The sequence below is a fragment of the Maylandia zebra genome, linkage group LG12 (assembly GCF_041146795.1).
Source record: "Maylandia zebra isolate NMK-2024a linkage group LG12, Mzebra_GT3a, whole genome shotgun sequence".
NCBI lineage: Eukaryota > Metazoa > Chordata > Actinopteri > Cichliformes > Cichlidae > Maylandia > Maylandia zebra.
This window is the reverse complement of record NC_135178.1, coordinates 7,530,716-7,554,777: the sequence shown is the minus strand read 5'-3', so window position 1 is coordinate 7,554,777 and position 24,062 is coordinate 7,530,716. Positions and strand designations below refer to the sequence as shown.

The 24,062-nt window shown below is 41.9% G+C and overlaps 1 protein-coding gene across 2 annotated transcripts; it reads right to left on the bottom strand.

Moving 5' to 3' along the window:
* Nucleotides 1-594: 594 nt before the first annotated feature.
* bicdl1 (BICD family like cargo adaptor 1) lies at nt 595-23,973 on the bottom strand. Of its 2 annotated transcripts, XR_013101089.1 has the most exons (11): nt 23,142-23,973; nt 22,072-22,287; nt 14,058-14,174; nt 10,722-10,868; nt 10,097-10,276; nt 9,761-9,979; nt 8,480-8,623; nt 7,876-8,006; nt 6,867-6,987; nt 5,596-5,713; nt 4,549-4,638 (listed from the first exon to the last, which is right to left on the bottom strand). XR_013101089.1 is itself a non-coding variant. In XM_004567339.4 (10 exons), the coding sequence occupies exons 1-10, from the start codon at nt 23,532-23,534 to the stop codon at nt 4,462-4,464; spliced, it is 1,845 nt and encodes a 614-aa protein (XP_004567396.1). In that variant the 5' UTR covers nt 23,535-23,973; the 3' UTR covers nt 595-4,461. The 2 variants fall into 2 exon arrangements, 1 of the variants encoding a protein (XP_004567396.1); XM_004567339.4 differs by lacking the exon at nt 5,596-5,713 and having other exon boundaries at nt 595-4,638.
* Between the last annotated feature and the right edge of the window lie 89 nt (nt 23,974-24,062).

The following is a 24,062-nucleotide window of genomic DNA, read 5'->3' as shown; positions in this document are numbered from 1 at the left end:
GTGCATCTACAGTGTTTTGAGAAGTAAAAAAAATTTTCATCTATAACTTATTTTAACTTAAATTTAACATAATGTATTCCAAGTTATATGTTACAGTTTATCGTGTAAGTTATACATGCATACCATGCCCAATTATGTCTGATCTCAGAAGATAAGCAGGGTTTTCTACCAATTGGAATGTCAGTGGTTTGATCCCTGCTTATCACATTTGCATGTTAACGATTCCGGGCTGAACCCGTAGTGCTAAATAAGTACCAGTTTGCTTTGTTGGTTGGTTGGCTGGGAGTCCAGTGCTAAAGTTGTCTGAGCAATGGCAGTGTTATTACTTTTGTAGGTTTGTGGTCATAAACTAAAGAATATGACAAATGAAGACTTGATGAAGTTAATGCATTATCTAAGCTCGAATGAAATTCATCTGTTTGCGAATCACATCAGATCCCAAACATGACATGGATGTGTCACTTCCTGGATTCCTGGGCCATATATAAAATACAACTTTTGTAAAACTGCTTTTTCCTGCTTAAAATATATGTGGCTCTGAGAACCACAGGCAGAAAGTGTCCCAGTTTTCAAATCCAAGTCAGAAGAGACAAGTTGATTGTAAAGTATTTATTCGTACAAAAACAAACCAAAAAAAAGTCTTAAGAAAATTGCATGATTAATATTTTGAATAGTTTGAAGCATTTTCTAACTGAAACAGTGCCGTTAGTCATGGGTGAATGGAAGCACTCACATGGAGCACAATGGGCCCAACAAAAGCTCTAAATTTCTAAACAACATCCGCCCAAGGAGACACAAGCAAACATTCAATGGCATGTCTGTCTGCCCCTGGACACACACTCGATCCACGGTGGCAGCAGCGTGATGTTTACCACAGAGACACAGCACACAGAGTTTTAAAAATGCTTTCAGTCAGAAAATGAAGGAGAGGATACAGTCGACCGAGGAAAAGAACACGATGCTGACAGATCTGAATATGGTACACAGTATGATTTCTCTACATGAAAAAACAAACAAACTGAAGTCTGGTGATGGGCAGGAGCCACTGGTGTTGAGTCACAGCTTTCTCACACCGGTCATCCAGTCAAGAATCTGAAGGTCCAGTTTTTAAATCCATATGCCATCACTCTTCCTGCTTATTTCTGCTAGAAGGGGGAACACGTTTCTGATCACAACACATCAAACAAAGCAGGAAAGAACTTTGTGATAAGACACCCCTAAATGGAGGGATTTTTCAAAGGCTGCATTAAAGGTCAAAAAACTATCACTGATTATTGGTAATACCTTATGCAGACTCTTATTGGGATCTTTAAAATAAGTCACCTATTTCTGTGTTATGAGCAAGTGGCCTGTTGATTCATTTACACAGGACTTCTAAAGGAATATGTCATAAATGTCATATTTGCACTCAGACACATAGTCACATCTAAACAAAGAGCTACCAACAGGAAGTTGGTATTAGCAGTTTAATATTTCTCAATCAAACTTAAAATCTCAACCAATGCTCATAACTAATCCCTAAAGCATTAGTAAGCAATTTAGTGGTAGTTAAACTACTCCTGATATTTTATGGACTATTTATATGGGATGCCTTGTCAAAAAGTTGTATGAGAACGTGTCAGATAAACTGAAGTGAGGTGATGTTTTTAAGGGTTTACTGTAGATATGATGCAAAGTTTAGGTTGTTTGATCTCCTGGGATTGACTTGACTGGGACTATAATCTCAACTGCATGCCACACCAGAACAACAAAAACAGAAGAAAATAAAATACAGTCTACAAACAACATTATACAGGTGTTCTTCTGTCTACAAAAAGACTTTCATTCAAAAGGTACACATTTTTTGTCATATAAATATATCAATTTCATCCAAACCTATTCCTTTTTTTATATATATAAAAATCACTCTTTGGGTTGATCCTCCCCCTACAACCAGCTGAGACAACACAAAGACATCTGCATAGGTTTGCGCAGCTGCGTTAGACGTGAGTTCAAACACAGACATACATGAGAGACATCGCTGCACCACACTGGGAGTCGTCCATGCATTTTCAGGTCAACGCCTGCTTTTCGACGACAGACGTCACCTACGGAAAGAACGGAAGCCCGCGGCCGAGAAATCAAAGTGCCCGTGAAGTACTGAAGCAATGAGAATGGAGGTAGAACTTCTCTGATAGTGGTAAACGCAAAGCATAGCAGCAAATGCTGACCACTGTGGAGGACGTTTTGTGGAGTTACTGTACACTGACATGCCTTTTAACAATGCGAAATTCAACACGTTGACACGGAGAGCTGATGGGCACTCTACATACAGCAGTTCTGCCTTCTTCTCAAGCTGATGTAAACATATTGGAAATTTTGGTCAACTAGGAAGATGATTGACATCATGGGGACAACATTCAACAGTAGATTATCATTTAAAAAAAATTATACATTTTTAAATCTTAAATATAACATTAAATGTAGAAAAATAACAGCTGGACAGACTTTGTAAATTACTTGAGCTACCCAAAGGTTTATTCAGGTGTCAGAGGTGAACATGGAGGCCTGACTGTGTTCATAACACAGATCATTACACATTCACGCAATTCAGATATTCTCTTAATATAATACAAATATTATGATCCTTTTCTTTTTGGGTTAGGAAGCTAGAAAATTACACTAACCCGAAAAAAGTGTTGTAAAGTACAACAGGTAAAAGGTAGGCTGGAGAGGTGTCGGAGAGTGTTGGTTGCATTATACAAAAAAAAAACAACTTGAGTTTCTTCTCCTGATTTCAATGGAAAAATAATTTCTTTAAAACTAAACCAACTGTTGCAAATGGAACTATCTGCAAATACTTCAAAAACACATAATGTCACATTTTATTAAAATTGTTTGGCAACATGACCACATCCCCAGAGCTGAAAAAGCAGTTCCAAAAACTACCTGCAGCAGTCACTTAACGATGGCTCCAAAAGTGAGTGATTCCCCTAAAGTCTCATGTTAACATGGATGTTAAAATCCATGTTTACAGCCTTATAATTAACTCTTCCATTAGGGTATAAACCCAAGGCAAAACTTGGGTGTAGACTTTTTGACTAGCAGGTGTGCTAACAGCTAGCTAGAAGCTGTATAGCTACTAGGCTTCACCTCTGCTAAATTGAGCTAAACACCATATATGTGGTTTCTTTTCTTTTTGAACTTTTTTAAGTAGAATCTTCTGAAAATATATACGGCAGCTGTGCCATACAGAACATCTGCTGGAGTTTTGGTTAATGAATTTCTGGTATGTTCTTAATGCTCCTTAGCACTAATTAGCTTATCGATGCAGTTTGCTAATCATGCTAGCATGACTTAGCACTCCAGCCTCTGATCCAAGCTCTGGCTCCAAAAACACAACATGCAGTGGCCAAAATGCTTAAATTGAAGTTTCAAAACTATAGAGTCCAGAATTTTCTATAAAGTCTATTGTTCACTGATCCATTGGGCAATGGGCTGTAGCATTAGCAGTCGTTTTAAAAATATGTTTCTTTGTGCCAAATAAATTTCAGGGCCAAAAAAGTTGGAATCAAAATAATGGAACAAAGATAGTGATGTCTTGGTGGATTTAATGAGAAAAAGCAAACAAACGTTAAGCTATTTGTTTCTATAAAAATATTGCTTAGTGCAGCTTTAATAGTGTATGTATATATTTGTGATACCCCTGTAGAGATATCTTTTCTTACTCTGAGTGTTTGGATGTGGGGCTATAAATGATGGGGCTCCCCCCCCCCCCACTCACTTAAGCCAAGTAAACAACACTCTATATTCCTGATACATCAAGCCTCATGTTCCCCTGAACAAATGAATAAACCTGAGAGATCACATGGGCTGACTGGAGCATTGTTGCTCTGTACCTAGAGGATAGCAATCATATTCTGTCATGTCTTATAGTATTATAGACTTATAGCTTTCTCCAACTATCCTCATCTTTTCTTCGTGATCCTGCTTGGTCCCACGTATCTGCCCGTCTTTCCCCAGACTCCTTGGCCTGCTAACTGGGATGCATACAGTAAGAGTTAATAAATAGTCTTCTTTCTCTACAGAGTTGGCAGTGGGGTAGTAGAGATAGTTTTAGGCACTACAAGGAAACCTCCCCTTCTGGAGGTACATTTGATGACCCTGTTCATGCTCTGTAAGATCAATAGCTTTCTATTTGAGGGGCCTTAAGCCAAAGCCTCTGGGGAAGTTCTCAACATTTCACTCACTGTCAGCAGTCACCAATTAATCACTAGGGGAATAATAATGGGACAGATAAAGTGCAAAATGACACCCCCCACCCCCACCCCCCAAATAAAATAAAAAAACCTCAGTGTGCATGTGCCACTGCCTGTCTTTGGCTGTGTTTTTACCCCCTGTATTGTGATGTCACTACCCTCCTTGTCCTGCACCTCGTCCGTCTGCGTCTGTCGGCTGTGCTCAGGGCCAGCATGATAGGGTTCAGTTCTTTTTGAAAAAAGAGAAAAGTCTCTTGTCCCGGTCGGAGATACGCTGAGCTCTTCTTGAGGACTGACCCCTGTGGGTTACGGACGACCCCGACAGAGATGTAGGGGCTGCGCGCCACTCGTCCTGGTGCTTGTCCATCAGCTGCTGGTCAATCACTCTGTGCATATCATCCTAAAAGCAGAAAGGTAAATGAGTGAATGACAAGAAGGAAAGGTCATGCGGAGAGGGCGTGCGGTGAGATGTTACAAGCACTTCTGGAAACATTGGACCCACTGAACAAGTTACCTGTTGGATAGTAATTATAGAAACACCACCATTACCTTTCACCTGTGGTAGATGTTTCTGTTCTGTGTCCTGTTCTTTTTTGTATATGTGTGTTTTTTGTTTTGCTGCTGATACAACCAAAGTTCCCCTTGTGGGACAATTAAAGGATTATTCTATTGTATTATTATAGTTTCCCCTCAGAATACATTATTTAAATCATTTTTGAGAGGCATGGGAGTTTAAAATTATTCAGTAATTCACTAAACAAAGTAAAGGATTGAAAAAAAAGAAAAGAATAAAACAAGCATAATTTTGGCACATTGTGTAAGAGTCCACTGTTCTGAACTGCACCAAACACTTTGAATCTGATGCCAGATTCATTCTTGGTTGTTGTTGTTGTTGTTGTTGTTGAGGTATAAAGCCACCAGAGGGCAGTAACAAGCTGTTTAATAAAGTGGGAACCAATTGTGATGTCAGACTGAGACTTACACTCGGTACCTGGAAAAAACAACAACCATAATATAATTTATCCGCTAATGTCACCGACATACAGTAGCATAAATATAACCATACACAATTCAAATATGTGAATTGATGAAGTGATCTGCACTTCTGAAAGGGGTGTTCTCTCAACAGGTAAGCTGACCAGTGGACCGGCATATGCAAGTGAAAGCAGAGTGGACACAAACAGGTGGTAAGAGAGGAGGTGGTGGGTTTAGATGGTTCTCTGTGCTGGCTAATGGTTTCAGATGGGGAGGGGAAAAAAGAGCTGAAATGGGCATTTCTCTTGGCATGGAATGGCTCAGCGGTGGCTGGTTTAGTTGGTGCAAGGTAAAACGGCGAGATGGCACTGCCCGGGCTCACCTCTAAGGCAGGAGGGGGGGTGGGTACCACAGGGGAGAAGGGGTGGTACAGAAGCTGAGAAAGGCCACTAGATCAGAAACCACAAGAGCCAAACAGTAAAGAGCCCTGAGGAGGCAAACTGTGGGTAGGGAGGAGAGAGAGGAAAGAGCAGCTTGTTACAGATAAAGGGGATGGGGAGGGAACACACGCACACACACACACACACACACACACACACACACACACACGCACACACACACACACACACACACAATATGTTCAAGCAAAAAGTCTAATACAGTACTGTGTAAAAGTGTTGAGTCACCCCTTGTGGGTGGGGGTAGAAATTTATTGAGACACAATCTTGAAAGTCAATATTTGTTATCACTGACTTTATTCTTCAACACAACTTGAACTGTTCAAAATGTCACACAAAATCTAAATCTTCCAATTTCTTTAAGTTGTCTATTGATAATGAATTGGACCAAAAATTTCAAATTTGGATTCATCACTCAATAAGACCTGTTGCCACTTATTTTCAGTCCAGTTCTTGTGTAATTTACCAGAGTCTTTTCTCCCTGTTTCCCTTCTGTAAGAATGGTTTCTTGACAGCCACCCTCCACCCATACAACACTTCATCAAACAGTAGATGACTCAACTGAAGGGCCAGATGCCGGATCCCTCAGGTTCTGTGTCAGGTCTTTGCTGGATGTTTTTCTGATATCTTAAGGACATGACTTTCTGATAGCCTGGTTGTCTGTTATTTGAAGATATCACTGGTTCCTCCCTTGAGTAAGGTGCTTTTTTTTTATGCTTGACTGTTTCATGGCTGAGTGTTAAAACCTTTAAAAGACTCAGAAATCCTGGAGAACTTTTCCTTGAGACCACTTTAAAAAATTACCAGAAATTCTGGCTCCTTAGAAGCAAAAAATAAATAAATATTGGCTCAAGACTTTTACACAGCACTGTAATGTTCCTTTACTTTTGTCCATCACAGACGAGAAACTGACACTCTCCCTCCGCAGTAAAGTGAGTAGCTCAGTTTGAATACACAGATGCTGTGAGTGGCTTTAAGGTAACAGACTGACACAAGCTACAGCGAAAACAGGGGGGAAGGACAAACTGTTCTAGCAGCTAGATGCATTTTATTCATGTATAAGTGTATTTAAAGTTGTCCAAACCTAATTTAGTCGCACTTCATCTTTTATTGCGTTGGCATTTACGTAACTTATGTTTTTAAAATGAGCTGTTCCAAAAAAAAAAAAAAATGCTGAATATAGCCTTTGACCCACCTGCCAAGCCTCCAGCTGCTGCGACAAATTGAGCTTCTGCTGGATGGCGTCCAACAGCTGGCTGTTCAGAGACATGATGTCTATTTTACATTTGGCCAGCTCCATTTCTACTGCTTTCTTCCTGCAAGACACACACACAGACACACACACACAACAATATGAATGAAGGCCATGCACAAAGTCAGCTCTGGCACTTTGCCACACAAATCAGTCATTACTCAGTGACAGAATAAGTTGACTTCTTGCAGCAAACCTCACAGTTATGTTGAATATATGCTGTATCAATTTGTACTTGCACAAGCAGCAGATTTTAGATGGATAAGAGCACTTTGTCAGCATGTATGTCACAGTTCTAGATCATGACATTATGGTCTAGAACAGCGGTCCCCAACATTTTTTGCGCCACGGGCCGGTTTATGTCCAACAATATTTTCACAGACCTGACTTTAAGGTGTCGTGGGAAAAAAAACAAAAACACGGCACCAGTAGGTATAAAAAAAAAAAGAAGAAGATTTATTTATAATACATGGAAAAGACCCAGGAAAACTGAGTTAACGATTAAAAAAAAAGAAGATTAAAAACCCTGAAAACCATAAATTTCACACCTGAGCCTCAACTCTCACGGCCCGGTACCAAACGACTCACGGACCGGTACCGATCTGTGGCCCGGGGGTTGGGGACAGCTGCTCTAGAACTGTTTTTTCCATCTATCTAGACTCTAGAATAATAAGGTTTAGGGTTAGGGATTAACAGACTTGATAATTCAGTTATCAAACATATGATTAAGATCTGAAATGATGGCTGAAAATATTTCATTATATTATAACTTGAAAAAAATTCAAGCGCTGTCGCACTGTTTGATGAACTGAGGCATAAATTTAATGTAAATACAGTAAAAAGATAAAACTTGTAATCTTTTCAACAGCAAAATGAACTTACTAAACCCGTGCATACACCTGTTGAAGTAGTGATAAAGGACTAAGCTAGTTGTGAAATCGCACAATCTTACTTAGCTATGGCATCGTCTCGGTCTCTGATCGCACTCTGGAGCTGCTCGCTGGGTTCTCGAACATCAGCCATTGTCCTCATTCGCTCGTTCTCTTCTCGGAGAGAGCGCATCTCTACAGAGAGCAGCGCCACCTGTGGATCATGCAGAGTGAATGCGAATGAAACATCCCTGTGAGATTGAGGCCATGTATTCAGGGTGCACGGTTTAATGGCAAAGTTAGACAACATGGTGCTCATGGGCGAGATATTTGTTTGACCTAGTTCGGCAGAGGATGGAGTGCGTGAGCAGCTTGTGTCATTTAAATCATGCAAGACGGCATTTTAAACCCACAGGAGAGCGTGAGCTGTCCTGGCAGAGAGAAGGTTGAACAAGGTTGAAGCAATGTCCCACATTAGAAAAAGCATGCATCAAATTCAAACTGATGCGCGACAGGGTGAGGACTACATCTGCTGCAATACGTCATCACAGTGTTAGACATGAGAAACTCCTTAATGCAGCGTTATTACCCCAGAAAGACAGGAAAGGATCTTGACTTCAGCTACATTTATTATCTAAATCTCTGACTGACATGCACATACATGATGCACACACATGGTTGTTTTACCTGGTTGTGCAGCTGCAGCAGCTCCTCTTCATTGCCGCGTGTTTTGTCCTGCTCCGTCTCATACAGCTCTCTGACTTCCCGCAACTCTTCTCCCAGTTTCCTCACCTGCTCCTCCAGAGCCTCCTCATCACTACGCCGTGAGCCCTTTGCACACAAAGCACACACGTTACAACAAAGACTTACCGTGGACAGTATCGGCTTTATGAGAAAGGAACTCATGTGTAAAGTGACGATGATTTCTTTAATGCTAAAAATATGCATTACATATTGTAAAGACAAAGTGAGGTGAGCATTGCCTGTTTAAAATAAAAACAGAGTAGTGGGAAAGTCTGTAGACATTCAGTGTACCTGTCTCCTGGCCTCCTCCATACATACTGATGATAATTTGAACCAAATACTTCAAATTTAGATTCATGACTCCATAAGACTGTTTCCCGTCCCTAAGTATGGCTTCCTGACAGCTACCCTTCAACTGAGACCATTTCTGATGGGGCTTCTCAGGTCCTGTGTCAGGTCTTTCCTGTTTCTGAAGGATGTGACTCTGGGATACTGCCCAACTTCTGCAGATAGCTTAGGCCAGGGGTGTCCAACTCCAGGCCTCAAGGCCCGGTGTCCTGCAGGTTTTAGATGTGTCCTTGATCCAACACAGCTGATTTAAATGGCTAAATTACCTCCTCAACATGTTTTGAAGTTCTCCTGGTAATGAACTAATCATTTGATTCAGGTGTGTTGACCCAGGGTGCTATCTAAAACCTGCAGGACACCGGCCCTTGAGGCCTGGAGTTGGACACAGCTGGCTTAGGCCCACCACTTCCACTTATCTAGTTTCCTCAGATTTTTTTAGGACACACTGCACACCAAGTGCCAAGTTTCATCTAATAGTTATAACAAATGTTTCTGTGACAGACTGCTAGCACCAAAGGGCCTAAAGATAAAATTTAAAATGGATTTCTTTGTCTGTTGTTCCTTCCTTGTGTACCTTTCTTATGCTTGAATGATTCACAGGTCAGTGTTAGGTGGCTTAGCAAACAAAAGAAGTATTCCTCTGAAAAGCCTGGAGAACTATTGATGAGAACAAGCAGTGGCTCAAGACTTTTGTCACACAGAAAATAAGCTGCTGTATTGCTGTGTACAGTACTACATAAATAGTTCTTCTTTTGAAATAATTCAATCGCCAAAAATTACTAGTAGTCCAAAATTAGTCATTATCTCACTTTTTCAGGTAACACCTAATATTAGTCTAACAGCAACAATGCTGACTGCCAGCGTGTTGCTCATTACCGTAGACTCATTGCCATCCAGCAGATTCTGAGTGAGCCTCCGTAGCTCTAGCAAGCTGGTGTGGAGGCTCCCAGTAGGCACATCCTTGGCTGAGGAAGTCTCAGAGGACTCGTCCATGGAGGAGTCAGTGGACAGCGCTGAATCCGTGACATCGTTTCCCCGCAGATGAGAGCAAAGTGAGCGAACTTCACAGTAGGCCTCCCATAGCTGAAGACGTAGCTGATTGATCAACAGGACAAGATAGTTTAGATTATTAGTCACCAACACTCCTGATGCTCACAGCGAGTTTAAACAAACTGACTGTGGATACGATCAGGCAGTCATAAACATCGCTACCTGCTCCCTCTCCTGCTCCTGCTCCTCCTGCTCCATACTTTGCTCTATCTCACACAGCAGGCTGGAAGGATGGGGGGTAAGAGTTTGGAGGCTGTGCTCCTCCGTCAGCTCCTCCAACCTAGCGGCCAGCTGCCTGTGGGACACCTGAACCTCCAGCAGCTCCAGCTGGCTCTGCCGCAACTGGACACGAGAAAGGAGTTAACTAAGACTTAACAGTGGCATTCATCTCATTTCCAACTCTATATGTTTATACTTGGGCTATATTAGAGTAGCTCTGGATGATAGATAGTTCAAAATCATTGTTATTTATGCAATACTGAACCTTAGTGGAGTTCATCAGCGCCTCCACTGTCTGAAACAAGTTTTACCTCCCTTTCTCCTTCTTTTAAGTAACTTTTTTCGGGTTGGCTATGCACATAAAAACTCACAGGGATTACTTGTTTATACACTGATGTAATAGTGTATATACAATACCACTACTGTAATAGCTAGATATGAATGAAAATAAGGGAAAGTAAAATAATCTAAAACCACTCTAATCATTTGTAATAATGATAATAGGAATAATGTACACTATCTACTAAGGTAGCAATTATTCCCCGAAGCTTCATTTATGTGTCCGTACCTGGAGGTCCTTCTCGTGACACTGCTTCTCCAGCACCAGCGTCCTCTCCCGGAGCTCATCCACAGTATTCTGCAGCAACTCGTTCTCCTCGAGCATGGCGTGCACTCGGTGCTCCGACTCCATCTTCCGTTCTGACAGCATCTTAATCTAGCATTTCAAACAGTGACAGTTAGACCCTGCGCTGTGGGAAGCAGGCGTTACATTTAGAATCCAAGGATTGCTCAGATTTCCTGGTCGATCGCAAACAAATGGGCAGCTATGGACCTGATTAAAGGCTGCATATTGTTTTTTCCCTGCCTGTGAGGGAAGCTGGGCTCTTACACAAGATTAAAAGCACTCCCACTGGCCTAAAGAATGTTCGTTGCCTAGCACGGGTGTCTGCATTGGTCGCCACCCTCGTCTTCAGGAATGTTTTGGTGATGCTTTAGCATCTACACAAAGTTTCCTAGCAGTGTACTGCTTACCGTGCCTGTGTAATGGCCTTATATTGAAGACACAAGATAGACTTCATGAATTGTCTTCCCTTGCAGCTGCCTGAGCAGCTTTGCCCATTAAACAAACATCAGCTCTGCTCATTTTTTATCCCTCCTGCTTCTGACCTACATCTGATAACCTACTTCGCAGCACAGGGAGCTTTCATGCAGAACAGTTGTTTTTACTGGCACATGTGCATCTACGTGATCAGGTTCTGGATATTTTGGGTAGTCTCTGCTTTCACCCTAACAGGCCAAAAAGCCATTAGTCATCAAGAACATGTCATATAAAGGCAAAGCATTGGAATAGGGGGAGCACCCAGACATTGCAGTATCTCTAAATATAGAGCAGGAGCCTTTTCTCCCAATTATAGCACAAGCTCTGCAGTCTGGGTGTTTTCTCCCTGGCTTTGAAGAGAAGCTGCGGAACAACCTGAACTCTTACAGCACTGACGTAGAGGACATATCCATTCAGATATGGCACAACTGACATCACAACACAGCTCATGCTCTGATAAAAACAAAAAAAAAAGTATCCAAGCTTGGCCTCGGAAACAGGGATCGGCAAAAATGCTGCACACATAACATATTACATACTATAAAGGTGAAAAGAGTCAGCACTTTGCCCCATCATCAAGACACATGACAGGCAATTGCAAAAATCAAAACAAATATCAGCGCCTTCGCTGTTCCTGCTGTTTTACAGTGTGTCACATGCAGCATGCAGTCAGGCTGAGAGACGATGCAGGGGAACCACTCACTTCTAGCCCTTGCTGCTCCAACCAAGAAGGAAGGAGGGTGAGGGGAATGGGAAATGGTGAGAAAGGCGAAAAAGATAAAGAAGAAAGGAAAGAAATCACACAAGTGCCTCGAGTTCAAAGTGATGATCATCCCCTGAGAAAAAAATAATTTATTAAGGGAAGAAAGACTTTTCTTTTTCTTTTTATCATTAGTGGAGACTTTAAAGCATGACTGTGACTTTTATTGAACAAGTGGACACTGTGGCTACAGGTGGTAATTGCAAGATAATGGCATACTGACTCTTTAAAGTCATCATCATTAGGCAAGCAAAGTGAGGGGACCGGATGTCAGATAAACAGCAACATTTATACTTACCTACCTCGCGATCGATTACAATTAAAACTAATGATGCATCTCGAGTCTCCCACTTAAATGTTTGAACTCGCTATACTAACTAAATAAAAGATGGACCATAGACTGTGCTGTAACTCATAACAAAGCCCTAGGTAAAGCCTCAGGTGAGACATGCAGTGGTTTCACTTTAGAGGCTGTTTTCTTATATACACTCCCTGGTCTACATGGTCTAAATATTTCAAAAACCCTACTGGGAAAATCCCAATAAATGAGCAATTTCTTGCTGATATCCCATGTCAGTGGAAAGCTGCTTTAGGCTGAGGCTAAGGGAAGGATGAGGGCATCGCTGACTTACAGCTTGTCAAACCTTGAAGCAGATGAGTTACAGCAACAGAAGACCACACCAGGTATCTCTTTTGTTAACTAAAAATAGGAAAGTGAGGCTACAATTCACACTGGCTCACCAAAATTGGACAAGACTGGAAAAGTGTTGTCTGATGAGTCCTGATTTCTGCTGCAACGTTCGGATGGTAGGGTTGGAATTTAGAGTAAATAACATGAAGGTATGGATCCATCCTGTCATGAATCAGCAGGTCAGGCTGGTATTGGTGGTTTAATGGTGTGGGGATATTTTCTTGGCACATTTTAGCCCCTTTTATGAATTACTCCTATTACACATGGAGTATTAATTATATGCCAAAGCTTGAGTATTGTTCCTGACCACGTCCATCCATTAAAGGTCAGAGTATGTCACAAAACTCAAATGATCTCAAATTGGTTGGCTGTACTTAAATGACCTTTGCTGTCACCAAATCACAATCCAATAGAGTAAATTGGGATTGCAGTGGAACAGGATTTTCATTATGAACGTGCAGTTGAGAAACCTGCTGCAACTGTGTGACGCTATGATGTCAATATGGACCAAATTCTCTGAGGAATGGTCCCAGCATCATTTTGAATCTGTGCCACAAAGAATTGAAGCAGCTCTGAATCAAAAGGGAACTAGCAAGTTGTACCTAATGAAGTGCCCTGTGAGTGTATCTCTGACAAGAATGACTTCATGCAGTGCACTGTAAGTAAAGAAATAGTGAAAATATGAAATATTTAAATAGCTGCGTGTATGTTTGCGATAGTTTCCAGCCAGCAGAATATCGTCAGCATCCAAGGGCAATGTCCACACTAGCTATTTAGCTATTTTAGCTAGATTAGCTATTTTAGTTTAGCTGTCTAGATTAGCAATCTTAGCCTAGCCATGCGGATTTTCTTTCCTTTTTAAATCAACCACTGATGTTAATGTGACATGCATGTGGCACAGTTTGGCGCTGGTGCGTATTAAAGCGCCATCTTCAGTATAAATTTTTTTTTAGATAAGTGGTGACTGGCATAACGCGTTTTAAATGTAAATGCAAAATCCAACATTTCTGGTAAGTGTATAACTTGCCTTACTTGACTTGGGCCTGTCAAAAACAGTGTACTACATGGTTGTGGACAAAATGAAGTATCTGAACAGACCAGCTTATTCAAAAAATTGTACAGTCTTGCTTTAACTTCCCTTGAGTTCTGACGCCACCCTACAGTTCTTAGAAATGACTTAAATTGCTTCTACTATAGGCACCATGATTTTTTAACTCTTAAGTACCTAAGATAAATGTTCCTGTTAGAAGTTCTAGTCAGCTTTAGGGGGAGTTTTCTCACTTTGTGCATGTTCAATCAACTGTACTTGTTATGAAGTTATGTATACAGTAGACGGGATGCACACAAGGCTGACCTCAGCCTGTAGAGTCTCTAGTCGTGTCATGTGCTGGCGTGTGGACACACTCTTCTCCCTGAAGTCATCCCGTAATGAATGGACCTGAGTGGACAGCTGCCTCTCCACCTCTGCAGCCTGGACAAAGACAGAAAGGGAAGGACAGAAACTGAGCTTAAAAGAGGCCTGCTTTTAGTTTGAAAGAATACAATTTAGCACTGTAAAATGTTGCTCATGTAAGCGTTGTTCGTGGTAATACTGGCATTAAAAATCAATGTTAACGTGTTGCAGAACTTGATAACTTAAATTAGAATACTGGCACTGCAACTCTTTTGTCTTTTCTCCCCCATGGTGACTCATTGGAGGCTAACACATGCAGACACTCAAACACATTGCTGTTCAGATTGCACTCACACTGTGTTAGTGACACTGACGTGCTGTAAATCAGCCCTCCCCAGTCTGTTTTGGTAAATGGTGCATTTAATAGCTGGTTCTCTAAAAGCACAAATTCACCCACAAGTCATGGCCCTTGCTAAAAGCCTCAAACAACAGAAATGATCTGCTCGCTATTTGTGCAATCCAGTGAAGCAGCAGCAGCAGCCTTAGTGCATCACTAGAGCTTATTGGACAGGTGGGATCAGACCACACAGAGCCAGGCTGTGCATCATTAGCATAAAGCTGCACTCAGGAAGCTACATTTTGCATTATCATCACTGCCATGGCAACAGCAAAATCCTAAAAAGCATACTTTATCTCTCTCAGGAGATACTGAAAATTGAGTAAATGGACTAACAAAAGAAAAACTAGAAGCAGGAAGTCAGTTTATATTTCCTTATTTTTGTTGTCTTTTAATCACCGAGTGTTGAATGAAAGTGAGGATGACTTATTGCATCGATATCAATAAAAGCCTCTAGATGGCACTACACGCTGCTGCAGCTTTTTGAGGCGCTCACAGAGAGATGAAAGGGCTCAACAGCTGGGCTGTACATGCATCAGGCCATTTTAGTTCACTTCTGTTTGTAAAGCAGCACTGTTTGTGGTGTCAGTGTTCTTTGGGAAAGTCTCTAAGGACAGGCTGCCATTATGACCATTTCTGAGGCTCCACTCTGAACAACACCTAACAACACAGTGTAAGCACCATGACTACTCATGTTTCTGCTGCTTACCTGCAAAGGCCTATTTACCTTTAAATAAATCAGTTTATCATCCACTTCAATCCATCATGAATTCCAAAAGCACACAGCGCTAAAAAAAAATCCTGATTTACAGAACTTAGCGCCTCATGGACAATCAAATCCTTCCCTGCATGCATATGACCTGGATTAAATAATGAAAATGGGGGTTGCTATATGTTATTCTTTTAGAACAAGTCAATAATGTTTACATCAGAAGGGCAAAAAGTAAAAATAAGTTGAAAAGTGAAAGTTAAGCTTTCCTTCAGAAAACATTGTGGTACTGATGGTCTAGAATAATCTCTGGATCCAGATAAGTTTGTGATATATTTGCAAACATGATTCAGGTCCCGACTAACTCTAAAGGTTTAATCACTTCTAAGCTGAACAAGCACCATCTCTTAACTTTTTGAGTAATCCTACCAACAAGTAGATAAACTGAACCAATCGCATGAACTACTTGGCAGAGCAGTGATGACTAAGTGATGGCTGAGCAATAACTTTAGTTTTTATAGGTCTAATTATTCATGTGTCAGCTTTGCACCTGGTACTTGAACACAGAATTGAAAACAAGCATGCTTTGTGTGCCATGCTGTAATAAAGGAGCCGAATGAGCTTTTATGAATCAAAAAAATATGGTGTGGGAAACCTTCTTTTTACTTTTTACAAGAACCAACGGTGGATGTATATAACTTGGGAAAGCAGAGGGATAAAAAACTCCAAGTTATATCCCAAACACCAAAGATTCATGGATGTTTTGTCGGCTAAATGTGATTTCCATGGAGTTTTTCCCCCTCGTAACACTTGTTTCTCTTTCCTGAACTGAGTGGTTTCATTCATATTTCAGGGCTGCTCAGGTGTGTGTGTGTTTCTTTATGTGTGATACCTCTAATCTACACGTTCTTTCAACTAGAGAATTTTTTGTCATAGTTTGTCATTAATTAGACTGTAATAATTGTCCTTTTAACATTTTGTTCAACAAGTGTTTGTTGGTTGGGTAGTCAATGTAGTTGACTCTTTGTAAACCTGTTGACAAACTACAGTCATGTTTTCTGAAATAACACAAAAGGACACCTTTTTCAAACAATGTAAATGCAGGTATGGGATATGTCATTCCAAAAAACTTGCTGGGAAAAAGGAAAACATACAAATACTTGACAGTCTGATCAGTTTAGTTCAGTCAAAAAGCCCAGATGTACTTATCTGGATGAACACTACATAGTGCCGTTGCCTTTGAGTGGAAAACAGGGGCAGGTAGCAGGAGCCAGTGTGACAAGCAGGCCAATGTGACATCTGACCCACTGGCCCAACAAGCTGACAGATTGAAATCGTTTTGGGCAAACCGCAGAATCGACCGTGAAGTTCCAAACAGTCACTTAATCTGTGCATAAACTCCTCAGATTCCAGATCAAGTATTATCAACATGACAGGACAAACTGGGGGGAAAAGAAATCAGACTGCTGCGACTGAATCCAGGGCACCAAAGTAGGGCTGAACAGAGAGACGTGTTACTGTAAAGCCTCTTTACTCTGGACATCACTTCCGGTAAATACGTGACATTCGCTTTTCCAAAGGTGGCAGGAGGAAGAGGAGGAGAGTCACTGCTGCTGATTCTGTTTGGGGCTTTCTGTGCGGGACCCGATTCAGGTGCATCAAGGGTCTTGGGTGACACAAGCTGGCATCAAACTATCTGTATCCTTGTACCATTCTGTAGAGCACATTCCCATGGTAACAACACAGAGGGTTTCAATTTGCATGTCACTCTGGTTGTCATAGCAACCGCAGAGAAGTGGGATTGGCGGAGCTGCGACTTGGGGTCTCAGTACTTGTGGTATTTTCCGCATTCTCTTTCTCAGAGCGCCGTTCCTTGCATGGAAGGAGGAACCCTCCGTCTTAAACAGTTGCATAACAAATCCCACGTGACAATACGTGAGTGCGACAGCAGATCTTATAGGTGCTCCAGCAACTGCTCCATATGGTGTCAGCAAACGAATGGACAGATGAGCAGCACTGGCTGGAGTTTATAAATGTAAGGTTTGAACTAACCTGACAGGTAAATTTAAGCAAGTGATGAGGAAAAAAATTGCACTGACTCCTCCTGTACAGCCTCAAATGAATCAAACACAACATTCATGGGTGAGTCCATGTTTCATAAGTGAACTCTGAACGTTGAGGGAAGTAGAAGTGACCCCAAACATAAAGCGTGACACTTTTTTTTGACAGAGTCAGGGCACCCTCTGCTTTCTCCCAGCCTGTGTGGTAATGTAATTACAGAAAGGTCCCTTTTCCTGCTTGTTCGCTCTGATCAGATTAAGCCCGATGAGATTGGCTGCCCTGACACTCCAGACCCACGGAAACAAGCACACACCTCCTGAATCAATGACAGCCTATTTTCTCTGAGTGCACTGAAATAACATATAGCATTAATAGTCAGATCTGGACTCATTCAAAACACATACACACAAATATAGTGGCCAGACAGAAGAAAACCATGAAGGAGGGGACTATTTTTATGATCTTCTTTGCTCAAATACCAGCGTTACCTGCTGCTGTTATTAATTAAGTAGAGTATGGATTGAAGTTGTTTTGGTTCCTGACTTAATGCATATAGCAAGGCTATTAGCTTGGATTATAGCTAATCCCTTCAGGACCGTATCTTACCCCATGACTTACATCACTTCCTATGAAGTGCCCTGGGTTGTCAAGGTCATCTCACTGGAGCCAAATGAAAAGAGCCTGTTAAGAGCTGATCCCTGTGTTGTTAAAAGAGCACAACACTGTTTTCTTGTATTTGCCTGTAGGTTTTACTTCCTCTGAAAAGCTGGCCATTTTACATAAACAGACTTTTTAATGGGCAAATGTATAAATAAAAGCATAAATCATGAAATATTTAGCATTTAAAGAAAATAACTCTAAAAAAGCTGAGATCAATTCACAAATTGACCTTAATGTGATTCACCAGAGAAATAAAAGCTAAAATAAACCTGCAAATATAATTAATGCTAATGATTTCTCTATTACTTTTTTTGTTGCTTCTACATTTTGTAAATCCATATATATATGCTTTATTGGCAAACAGGTCTGATTTTGATCTCTGTGATTAAATTAGAGACAAGGCTGGATTTTCCGTGGCGTTGTGTCTGGTCCACTTGTTTGTGCAGTGATGTATAACACTTTTGCAAGAAAAGGTGCAAGGCTATGTAAAATGTAAACAAGAATGGCCAGTTCAAATATAGCTTATCAAATATAGAAACTCAGACATTTTGATAACATAACGCATTTAGTGCATTGACGACTAGGAAAATATTATATCTTGGATTTTTATTTGTTTGTTTTTTGTTTGTTTGTTCGGGAGGGGGGGGGGGGGGGTATTTGGTGAGATCTCACTGTTTGGGTGGAGGCTTTGGGAATACTATGACCTGACTATCTACTGATGGTACTGGAAATTTCAGCTCTATGATAAGTCACAAGGACAGTTTGCAGCTTACTGATAGTCAAGAGACATACTGTGCTTCCTTATAAGAAGTATGTACTGAACCTGTGTGTGTTATTAGACCTTTAGAACTGGATGACCAGCCCTGCTGTAACATGTAACTTTCTCTTTGACATTAAGTGACCACAATACTGCACAGTATATTTCTGAGGAAAAACTCTGTCTCATCATAACAAATAGTGCAATAAGTAAAGTAACAGCTCACAAATGCAATTTAAAGCACTACAAAAAACCAAAAACACGCAGGCCCATTTAGGCCTATTAAGGAACTGTCTTGCTTGTCACCAGCACAGTGATCAAATCCCACCATCAATTCCAGTAGAAGAGTCCATTAGTTACTGTGCTCGATGTCACAGGTGGCTTGCATGTTTGCAAAGACACCATAAGTGCTGTTTATTATACACAGGGTTTAGAGAGACATCTGCCATCCACACATTAACCATTGTGCACATCATCCAATCACATGGCTCCACAATGAAAACTAAACAAAAATAATAGTTTGTGAGCTGTGCCCGCCCACCTGCACGCTAGACTTTTGCATTTGTTTCCAAAATCCAACTTTTCAGTTTTCCAACTGTACCTTAGTAAAACAAGTGATGCAACACAGTGAAATGTGTCACTGTCCCAACTATTTTCAAACGTTATGTCAGAATGAAGTGAAAAATTTTGAAATATAATCTAATTTCTCAGTTGCAACATCTGGCATGTCTTCAATTAAAAATGAATGATGATTGCACAGTATCCCAACTTTTTTTTTTTTTTTTTTTTAGAAATCAGCAACGTGATTGAAAACAATTAGTAGACGTGCTTCATTGTGATTTTTAGGAGGCATGGCTTACGCAACAGTGACAAGCTAGTTATCACTTAGCCAACTTATTTAACAGGGTTAATAGGACAACATATAGATCTACTTTTATTATGAATCTGTTTCACTAGAAAATTTAACCATTACCAGAAACAGGTCAGATGAAAATGAAAGGCCTTCTGTGGCTTTACTACTGCACAGTTTCCTCGGGGTAGCCTTACATTCCCTCCATTCATCCAGACATGTAAACAGCTAATATTACTTAGTCACAGGCCATTGCTTAGTAATGAGCCCAGACAGAAAGAGAAAGAAAAAGAAGAAAGACGCAAAGAAGAAAGAAGAAAGTGAGATGGTGGGAGCACTGTGGCTGACCTCATTATTTTTACTAACCAGTAGGTCTTCCTCTGTCTGCCCAGCACCCTGAATCATGAGATCTGGATCGATGCAGTCAATTTGTTCTCGTGAATTTCCCTGAGACCACAAGATCTGCTGTCCTCCTCAAAACACAACACAGACCACTTCTGGGAATATCTTCAAAGTTTCCCATGCCAGGATTTCAGTGAAATTAAATCCAGTTTAATTATTCTAAGTGCCTACTTTTGCTGCAATCCACAGTAACTGACTTGTCCAGCATCGCCCTTTGATTGCAATGCGATCGTGGTGTTGGAGCAAAACAGCTCAGGAAGCCGATTTAACCTGATGAAGATGAGGGGGAAAACTGTGGGTTAAAAATCAACTGCACTGGGCCTTTCCCATGTGCCTGGGAGCAGATCATATCTTCTCCCAGGAGGGGAAACAAGCACAATCCTGAGCGTCATCAGAGGCAGTAGTGACGGCATTATCGAAGCACCTGTACAGGCCTGTCAGTTGTTCTGTACAGGGGCCTTGGGGCACCTTTAATTGTAGCTTCAGCACCCACTGTAAATCTACATGACACCAGTCAGTACAATGATGCCTCTGTTTACAGCCTTCATTTTGTAACACTAGCCTGACAGGTGCTGTATGTTTCTCTCATGTGCGAGACGAGCAGGATCAGGGGCGTTTCAAGAGTAAAAAAAAAAATAATCATAAAATTCTGTCTGAAATAAATATAAAACCCTACCACTTGACAGATTTCCAGCCTCCATAAACATGAACTCTAACACATAGCTGGCCTGTAAGAAGTGATGGCAGCGACACTGATTCAACAGCGAGGTACTGGATCTGTGAAACGAATGATGCTTCACAGGTCCTTTGTTTAAAGGTCACTTTTAAAAAGCAAAGAAGTTATAAAGGAGACAGAAAGTGGACCAAACCACTGTTAGGCATATGAGGGGGAGTCGATTTTTTCAACATGTAGAATATATAGTTGTTCATCGGCTATAATTAGCACAAAAGGACTTCAGGGCATATTGTTACATTGCTAAATATCATACTTAAGATAATGCATTAAGGTAGACGACACAAAGAAAGGGGGATCTGGCCTCCACCGTCCCCCCATGATCTCCACCAACGGTTACACTGATATGACAATTCAATTCTGGGAGGGGGCAATCAAATTTCATGTGCAAAGGAACAGGGCACACCACAAGCCACCAAATCTAGCCACAAACACAAGCAGCATTCTGGTCTGTGAAAGCACAGCATTCCTATGACATCAGTTATTAAATACGATGACCTTTAACCACCAAGCAGAACATAAATAATATTAAACCGTTGTTTATTAAGTGGCGGTGCAATTATCACAGAGGTGAACAGTGTGAATAAAAGGACACTCTAATAGAGCAATTAAGTGTGCACTCGGTCTGAATAGAGGCTGCTTGTTTTGATGTTGATTGAACAGATTGAGGTGTTGTACTGAGCTCCTTAGGAAGGCTTAATCAGCTCTGGCTACAAACATTAGCATTCTCACTTCTGTCAGTCTCCACCTGCTGTCAGACTCAGTTTACCCTAATGTGTTTCCAGTATATCCAACAAGGATAGAGCCTGAAGCTTTCATGGTGACCCCGATCGCTGCTATATTATACATCTGCGTGCTCATCTACTGTAATGTGTCTGTCAGGAGATCTGCTATGAGACCTTTTCTACTGTGCCAGTCATAATAACTGCACTCAAATTACCTGTCAATATGCAGAGTGCTATTGCATAAGTGTGCAGTCCAATCGTTCTAAATTATTCCGCTTAAGACCTGGAAGCTACACTTTTATATTGATGAGTTAGCATAATTCAGGTGAAGTCAGAGAGAGATGGGCTGAATAAAGATAGATCCACCCTGAGGGGTGATGAATCCTCACTTGGCTGAGCACCTTATGTCATACCAGCCAGGCAAACTGAGTTGTGGCCTCACTGGCCCTGAAGCCAGGCCAGAGAGAAACACTTATTCAGATACACAGATGCACATACTGGCATTTCTGTGAGTCGTGTTTCTAGGTGGGGTGGAAGGGCATTTACAGCGGCTTTAAGACCATGTGATTTGATGAGTCAAAGCCCAGACTAAATCTTCCTTGAGGGTGGCCCAGGGAGCCTGAAGCAACACATTTGAAGCACAAACATGCACACAAGCACACAGGCTGAAGCATTCCTCACCCTACTGAGTTGCTCCAGCAGTCTGTGGTTCTGTTCTGAGAGCTCGCTGATGGCCTTGGTCTTGTCCCTGTCAGCTTCTTTCAGCTGGACTTGCTGTCGCTCCAGCTCGCCCTGCAGCTGCTGGACATCCGTCTCCAGCTCGGCCACCCGGCCTTCCCATTCCCCCTCCCGGCTTTCCAGACGCCGTCGCAGCTCATGCTTCTCTTGCTCCAGGTGCTGCATTATGTTGACAAGAAGAAGAGGTCATCATGTTTAAAACCCTTAACTTTAAACACAAGTACCAAAAAAGACTATTGGGGGTTTGACAATGACAAATACTGGTGGTTCTATGGACTGAGAAAGTAAATCTGTCTTGGGCAAACACATTAGAGTATTGGTGGTTAAAAAGCAAACAAAAAAAAAGTTGAGACTGGAAACACCAGTTGAATCTACTGAACAGATATGACCCTAGCTATTGGAGTGACAGTTCAGATAATAAGATGCTTCTTTTTTCTGCAGTTAGCAGTGGACAGATGTGCATTGCACCACCAGCAGCTGCCAGCTGTTATGGTCCTAGGATCAAGCAATCACAAAAAAGAGGTATCACATAGACTCAAAACAAAACAACATCAAGCACTGCCAAAAAAAATGAAACAACATCAATAATAAGGAGATGTTAGGGCTCAGCTTCTCTGAGGATAAATATGGATCAAAGGGATGAACAGATGTACAGCAGATACACTAGGCCAGGATTAGTCCCTGTGTTTTTTCATGTGATTTGTTTTTTCTCGGCCCATGTGCCTGGTTGTTCGAAACATTTGGAAAACAACAAGAACAAAAGATCAGCTGTGAAGCCTTCGTTGTAAACATGATGAGTTTATAGTGAATGCTGTGCTGGTCACTCTAGCCATAGACTGGACTGAGCAGCATGCCTATCTACACTGTATACTATAACTAGGCTTGGAGCACATAACTTGCAAGTCTGCAGGCAGCATTTGTTGCTGAGTTTGTTTCCAAACAAGGCCTAAACTTGACACAAACCAAAACGATACTTGAATTAAAACTTGTCAGGCGTACTTTCTTTAGATTACCTCCAATTTCTCGTTGAGATCTTTGTGCATTTTCTCATATTGCTTGGTCAAGTCTTGGTTTCTCTCCAGCAACGCTTTGCCGAGTTTAGCAGCTAAAACCAAGTCTTTTTCCTTTTGGCGAAAGAGCGACAGCAAGTCTGCGTTATGCCCCACCGCAGGCGTGTCTGGGTCTGACAGCTGCTCCTCACCTCCCCGCTCCCCGGTAAGCATGGCCAGTTCCTCCTCCAAGGCCATCCCGAGGCCTCCGGAACCGGCGTGCCGCAGCGGATGACCCTGAAAGCCGCCGGGCTCCTGAGCGGTGGGGCTACCCCGGGACTCCATGCAGTCGCTGTCCAGCTCCAGTGGTGCTGAAACCACGGCAGACGTCTGCAGGTCTAGGCAGAACGCGGACATCGCCGCCCGGCGGAGGAGAGGCCAACAGATTACAGCCGACTGATTTCACACCGGATAAACCCACCCTGCTCCGACTGTGTTGGGCTGACCGGGCCGGCTTCTAATCAACAATTCATCCATTATCGTCGCTCTTCGGATCCCGTGGTGTTTAAAAAGTGCTGCCTTCCCAATTTCCTCACGTCCCCCTCTCCTCGTTAACCTACCAGCCGCAACGGTGGCTCTGATTGAATCCCAGCAAACACCGCCTCCTCTGCAGCTCACTGACTGCTTGTTTATGATTGCTCACAACAAAATATTTTTATCCCGGTATGAACCGCCTCAGTGAATTCTTCGCAGCTGTCGGTCGGTCAGGGTCCATCCCGTCTCGGGGTCCTGGATCCCCCATAATGATCGGCCTCCACACCGGAGGAACTTAGCAGCCAAACATGATAAGCGCGATCACGATGCCTCTCAACCTCCTTCCTTTCCTAATGCGCGTTCCCGCCACGGCCGTGACGCCAGCTGAAACCTGTTACAAACGAGCAGCCG